The 7,586-nt window shown below is 35.3% G+C and overlaps 1 protein-coding gene across 1 annotated transcript in view; it reads right to left on the bottom strand.

Moving 5' to 3' along the window:
• Positions 1-3,865: 3,865 nt before the first annotated feature.
• Positions 3,866-7,586, bottom strand: part of ralgps1 (Ral GEF with PH domain and SH3 binding motif 1) — a 147,933-nt gene continuing 144,212 nt past the window's right edge. The window contains exons 20-21 of the mRNA XM_051117997.1: positions 7,362-7,453; positions 3,866-6,408 (exon numbers count right to left, since the gene is read on the bottom strand). Of these exons, the coding sequence (XP_050973954.1) occupies positions 6,379-6,408; positions 7,362-7,453 (122 nt within the window). The 3' untranslated portion in view covers positions 3,866-6,378. The remainder of the gene's footprint in view (positions 6,409-7,361; positions 7,454-7,586) is intronic.

Raw genomic sequence — 7,586 nt, 5'->3', positions numbered from 1 at the left:
GGAATGTGGTTTTATTCGATGTGAACAGATATAAAAAGACACATACAAACTTAGCTCTCACGTTTGATTCCTGATAACATTATGTCCTCTTTTGACAGATACTGCGGTTTGTCTAACTGATATTCTATACTTCAAGGGAACGTTGGTGATGTGACACATTCATTTTGCCTATCAAAAGTACATTCAATAAATAGGAGAACTTTTTTCCACTATAACTTTTGATAAATGGAAAGTTTTCGAGTATCTAAAGGGTCCTTGACAGTATCAGAAATTTTCATCTTTTTTTTTTATTTTTTTTTTTATAAAAGACAAGTTTTGTTCAGGTTAGACAGAATGAAATAATCATTAATAATCACCTCAAACATCCAAAATATTTGAAAATAATTGTGGGAGCTTGTAGTGTCGGTTTTAGATTAAATTGTGACAGAATTTACACTTTTGGGTGAACTATCCCTTTAGATCAGCAAAACTTGGTATGATAGAGTTTGTTTGACTAAGAAGGCATAAATGATGGTGTTTCCACTTAATGTGGGGGAGGTGGGGCAGATATATATGTTGTGGTACCTCCTATGGGCTGACAGTTGTGTATGAGCACTAAATAACCAAATTCCGTCTGTATTCAGATGGAGTTTGGTTTGGGAATTGAGTGCCAAGAATTGTTTTACTGCAGTGTACTTTCACTAAAGGGCAGACCACTTACTGTTTCTTGTGTATTTATTATTTTGTGTGTGTTATATTATTTGATTAGATATTTGATTTCATTAGATTATATTAAATATTGTTTGTGTTATTTTTCTGTGTGGTATTGCTCTCCTCTTCTTGTTTTTTAAAGTGTGCTTTGTGGTTTAGTGCCATTTTATCCCTTTAAATCAGCAAAACTGGGTATGACAGAGTTTGTTTGCTTATTTATTTATTTATTTTTTACAGGAAGAGACACTGGAAATCATTGGGCTGGCTGGTAATGGAGACTCAGGCAGTCTGACGTACAATCCCTCTATTGTTACTTTAATCACAATGTTGATTAACAGGACACATTAGTATTTTAGGATCCATTTTTGGACAAAATAGCACAACATGACTTGTTGCTTTTGCTGTATAACCACTCACCAATTTGCAAATAAATACACTGAGACATAATACATTTTTTGTTATACTTTGCAAAATAGTTCTATGACTCATTTGACTTGTCCAATTGAACTCTCTCACCACGATCTAAAACAACATATCTGTAAATTTGACTATTTATGCTTTTGCCAAACACTAGTAATGACTTATTTTAATGAATGCCTTTTTTTCATTCCTGTAACAAAGTGAGGAATGTCAGAAACTATTATTTTCAGTGTAAAAGTTTAGATATTAAGTTGTTGATTGAAATTTTGATTGAACTTTCTGATTTTTTTTTGGTATCAAACCATTTTTAACACAACTATGAATGACCTGATCAGACAAGCTGATAATTCACAGATATCAGTTTTTCACATCGGTAACCTGACAATGCAAGTAACCGTGTTTACGTTATCAGTAAATCAGGTTATAGTGAAGTCAAAACATAGGCCTAAATTTGCGTATCTGACTCCGAGTATTCTATATGTTGTCAGTTGTGATAAAATTGTAAAAATAATCATATATTATCCGCTCCTGCATGTCTAACACTGTTAACATCACCCTGTTAAATTGGAGTAACCCAACACTCCCACCAGCACATTCCTATCGTTCAGTGTAAATCATGGTTCGCACAGAAAGTCAGACAGCTTCCTCACACCAAAGAGGATGCTTACTGACCTAGAGATGCAATCTTGTATAACCGGTTTGAAAAATCCAGTCTCACACCCCAAACCAGTTCTAATCTGCACTTAACACATTCACCTACAATACATCCCATGCAACCACCCTTACACTGGTGAGCTTAAAATATTCTATCTGGCCCCCCCAGAGTGAGTTTTTTTTTTTAGGCGACCATTATTTTAGAAGGTTCCCTTCTTTTTGTTTCCATGGCGACTAGTCATGATTGTCACGTGACACAACGCAGCCAGTATAGCGCTGTATGACAGACCTATATTTTATTTCATTTTTCCTTTTTTTATTCAAAATATTCACACACTTGCTTACCATGTCTTCAATTCACAAATTATACTTGAATGGGTTGTTATAGCTGCTTCCATAGACATCCGTGTGTATTTTACAAACTCAAAATGATGTTTTATTAACAAGGTTCGGGAGGAGCGCATCAGATACCTAGCCTAATTACCGACGTCACCGAACGTTCTAAATCCCATATGTGGGACCGTACTGCTCAAAGGGTTAAAGAAGAAAATCACTTCTAGAACAAAAATGTACAGATAAATTCCTCACCCCCTTGTCATCAAAGGTGTTCGTGTCTTTCTTTCTTCAGTCAATAAGAAATTATGTTTCTTGAGGAAAACATTTCAGGAATGTTCTCCATATAGTGGACTTCAATAGTGCCCCAAAGTGTGAACTTCCAAAATGCAGTTTAAATGCAGCTTCAAATGTCTCAAACTATGCTGTATTCACCCAAATAAAGTAAATTTGCCTTATATTTTGTCCATGGGTGTTCTTAATGTTCATTTTTTGATTATTGCTGTTGCCTCAATAATTCTTTGTGTTATTTTTAATTTCTAACCCATTTTAAGTCAGCAATATAATAACTTTTTAACAACAACTGACCTGAATAAAACAACCAGAACACATGCTGGGTTATTTTGACTCTGGTTGGGTTAAGTGTTTTTACCCAACATTTAACCCAACCAGAGTCAAAATAACCCAGCATGTGTTCTGTCCAGTATTTACCCATTGCTGGGTTGCTTTTCATACTCATGATTGTGGTGTAAATGTAGCAAACACCCTACACCCAAACTCATTTTCTGGAACACTGTGTAATGAAAACATCAATCAAAGTTGTTGGGGAAGAAAAAGTTTCTTACAGTTAAAACAGACAAAATACATCCACTTGGTAAGACAAAGGCTGCATCTGAAATTGTGTACTCCCTGAGTAGGGACTTCTTTTGGATAAGTAGCTGTGGTATGAATGTGATCCAGACATACTACATTCACCATGTTGCTATTATATATCAAGTTACCTACAGTGTCAGTTGTATCTCTTCTTTTCCAGCTTCTCTTCTGTGGCATCATGGGATAACAAACAGTATCAATGCCCTACCCCCTCGCTATTGCATGAGTGTTTTGACAACATAATCAAAATAAAACATCATTTCCAGATAAAGCATTATTAAATGATTTACTTACAGTTTGTGATGCAGCTGCAATCAGATCTAGAACCGCTTCATCTTTCAGCAAAGGTTTCTTTGTGAACTCTCCATGACAATGTGCCTTGATTACAAAACAACATGCTACAAAGTCTGAACAATCCTCTGACACAATCCGGGTTGCCATTAAAAATAAACTATCCACTTGTTCCTTACGCTGGGATCTTTCTGATATCTGTACGAAGATGCGAACAAGTTGTTTAAACCAAACAATGTATCCAGTGTAGACAAGATAGACAATGGCAGTGATTGTAATTTCTACTTGCTTTTGACATGACACAACACTCGCATTCAGCGTATTCAAGTGATTCAAGTCAATAAAAAAGCATTATATCATTAATATATTATATATTACAGGCCATGTAATGTGTAAGTGTGAAATAAGTCAAACCATATGGATTTGTTTCATTAGGCATATATTTCCATAAAGACGAAACACCAAACACAAAAGTATTGAGTTAGTAAAAGGTCTAGGCTCATTATAGACCATATAAAGATTCAGTGACATCACATCGTGAGAACCGAACAAAACAACCAAACTCAGTCATTAGCAGAAGACAGAAATATACAGTGAACTTCCAGATGGTATGCTAACCATAAACTCAAAAAAGAAAAAAAAGCAGTAGCTACCACTTAGTAATACTTGCTTATAACGTCAGTGCAGATGTGCTATTTAACAACAGCAGAAATGGTTGCTTACGTGACGCAAAATCGAACAAAATCTGAGCAGCATTCCATCTATCATCTTCACCACATGTTGTAGTCTTGTTGTAAGTGGTTCTTGCAGTTAGCCAATGGTGTTGTGTAAAGATTTAAAGCCTGATCCAACTTTTTAATGAGAACAGATTCACAGCTTTCTCCTGGAGACATGCCTCGATAGTATATACTGATACTGAAGTGACACAAAAAACCTGTTAGTCCAAAACATCCATGCATGTTCCGGAGAACTTACAGAATATCTAACAAAGTGTAATCTCCATTTGCAATTTGCAATATACAAAGCATTCTACACTTCACATTTAATGCCTTAATATCACCTTTGTGGAAGAATAAGTCTCGTTCCTGCACCTTATAAAAATTTGTGAATTTTTGTGCAAAATACTAGACTTTGCAATGTACTTTACAATTTATACAGGCCTTTTGATGTATTCCATTTAAATAAAGAAAGAAATAATAACAAAAATAACAAAAAAAAAAAACACTACACTGAAGTATTAGATGTGAATACTGAACATCCACTAAAATGTTGCTGTTTCTCCAAAGAATACATGACTAGAAGACGGTTGCTTCCTTTCACATTCTCAAGGTACTTCATTTAAATGTACATTTTACAACATTATCTTCATAACTATTTATCTTTTGGGTCCTGCCCACCTTATGATGTCAAGACAAACAATCAGACATCACTCATATTTTGTCCATAAGTAAATAAGCTACAGAACTTTGAGCTGAACTACACGTTAATATTGGCACTTATTTCCTGATACCCGTGTGACATTACATATTCAATGATCCACATTTGCCATTTAAATTCCCTTTATGTAACAAATTTCCCTTTATATGCTTTTATGTCATAAATTCATTGTTCACTGTTTTACAAGATCCATACACTCTAAAAGCTGCTGGGTTATTATGATTATTATTTTTTTAAACCCAAATGCTAGGTTTAGCTTGTTGGGTCATTTTATTGGGTTATTTGTAGTATTTTTTTTACCCAGGTGCTGGGTAGTTTTTCTGTAACTCAAACCAGTTAAAACTGGATACATTTGTAATCGGTCACTCTGTGTTCTGTCCTGAGAGAAAACTGACTGACAGGAAACTTTCTAAATGAAATTATTACTGTATAACGTCTGTAATCTCACGTTTTCTCTTTTTCTCACGTTTAAAAGTGCGTCGCAGCTAACGTCTGCTTGGAACCCCATCCTTCTACAAACGCAGCATCCACCGAATCTACACTCAAAGCGAACGATGTGACGGCACCACCATGGACGTTTCACCTCCCGGGAAAACGAATGCGCGACCAGGGCTGAAACACGACGCGACTTCTCTGTTATATGTAAGAAAGACTCCGTGCACTATTGATCTTGTGCCTCACTGTTGCAGCTGTGGTTATTTGATGCGTTGAATGTCTGACAAATAAGGTAAAGCTGTTTTTTGATGTAACTATTTCAAAAATGAATACAAGAGTAATTTAAAATGAAAAACCTTTCAATAGTTTTCCAAATAACACAGAAATGGTTGTTTGTAACCCAGCATTTTTGTGTGCTGTCAAAACTTGTTTTATGAAGGTTGGAGACCGGTTATGCTCCCACACTTGTTGTCCAAGGGTATAATGCTTTCACATTTGCTCTCTAACATCTAACATGAACTGAACATAATTCTAGGAGATTTAACAATACAAAGTTTGTAATTTTGGCACTTTATCACATGAAGACATCTATTGGACAATGTTATTTTATACATGTAATTTACAACATATTTCACATGTACCTTTAGGACAGTCTGGTAAAACTAACAATAAGGTTTCAATTTGTTAACATCAGTTATAAATCAATATTATAAACAAACATTAACTGCTATAAAAACGGCTGTACTTCAAACTTGCTTCCAACTGAAATAGGAGTCCTCTATCTATTATATTGCTTTCTCAAGAGAAATACGCTTAGATCAAGCTGTGTTTACAAGCAAAAACATGGACTTTTTTACTGGAGGAAGTGTTTTTATTGATTATGGACTGGTATTTTGGCCAGAAGTAAATCTTCAAATCTGTTCAGGTAAAGAAACAAACTCATCTTCTGTACTTTTTGGATGGCCTGAGGGTGGCTATATTTTCATTTTTTAGTAAATTTTTTCTTTAACTCACGTTAACAAATTGACCCTTATTGTAAAGTGGTACCACTAAACTCAAGAAACTAGACCATCCTATTTCAGTATAGCTGTGTCTACAATGTCTGAATGAATTTTGGACTTTTTCAACAGATACAGCTGCCACATTTCCAACTATGTTAGGTCCAACATGCCGTCCCCTTTTTCTGCAATGTCTTTCTCCATTAGGTTTATTCTCTTCATTTGTATTCCGCTTCCCAAAAAGCAGCTATTCAAAAGACATAAGGTTTGCTGGTATCTGTGGAAACAATGTGACATCCTTGCATATACCTGGTTAATCACACATGTGGGGGAGTGGGGTGATTTGAGCCAGTTTTTATGTACAGTATGGTTTGTTTAAAGTGAGCATATGTTAGGAATGGGTCCAACTTTAATATGTACATACATTTCAGGATGTGATGTGATGCATCCTTTGGCTCTAAAATAAACTAAACTAAAAAATAAAAATATGGCTTTCCAAAAAAATGGTCTCTTGGCATAACTTGCCCCCAGTGAGGGGTAAGTTGAGCCGCATGCTATATCAAAAGAAGAGAAATTCAATAAAAATGACTTCTTAAAATCTATGTGTAAGCCTTGTGATCCATCAAGGGAGATAACATAGTTCAAATTAAAGAATTAATTAAACAAACAAACTGCAATTGACCTTACAGAACTGGGCTAGTAGTACTCAACATCCCACTTACAAATGTTGCAGGGAAATACAATTTCATAAAAACTTCAATGGCCAATTTTCACAAACAATTAAAAATTTCAGAACAAAATCTAAAATGTTTGGTCTAAAATGAATGACATATAATGTAGAATTACAGTAAAAATCAAATCATAAGAAGGGGTAAAACCACTGGCTCAACTTACCCCAGGACTTTTGGCTCAAATTATTACTCAAATTGCACAAACGTGATATTTTTTTTTCAGATTTGTCTGCTATTGGTCAGACACAAGAAGCATGAGTTCTTGTACTAGAATCACAATTTTTTTTTTTACTTAAATGTAGTTACCAATTATTCTATGGGCCTCTCTCCATCACAGGGTGAGTAAAATGGAGAACTCGTCATATATTTGTGGTCACACCACCAATTTTGTTTAATGGTGGCTAAAAACAAGGTGTGGCTCAACGTCCCCCAGGCTCAAATCACCCCATTCTCCCCCCGTTTATTTTATTTGAGAATTCTCGTGTCAGGATACACTTACCTGTGGTCTTGTACTCCTGCACGCCTCGGCTAAATGTCTGTGCCAGATAATCGCAGAGAAACGTGATCCGGTCTGGAACTTGTAAACATTACCTGAACCACAGATGAAAACAATTACGGGTTTATTCAAATGAAGTTGTGTGACATTGCAAATCCACCATTTGTAAAGCCAAATCGCATTTGTTGAATCAAAACTATGTAGCGATAACACAGCGCAAATATTTGA

This window comes from Labeo rohita, chromosome 8 (assembly GCF_022985175.1).
Source record: "Labeo rohita strain BAU-BD-2019 chromosome 8, IGBB_LRoh.1.0, whole genome shotgun sequence".
In the NCBI taxonomy this organism is placed as follows: domain Eukaryota; kingdom Metazoa; phylum Chordata; class Actinopteri; order Cypriniformes; family Cyprinidae; genus Labeo; species Labeo rohita.
Note: the sequence above shows the minus strand (reverse complement) of the source record. Positions and strands in the feature narration are given on the sequence as shown.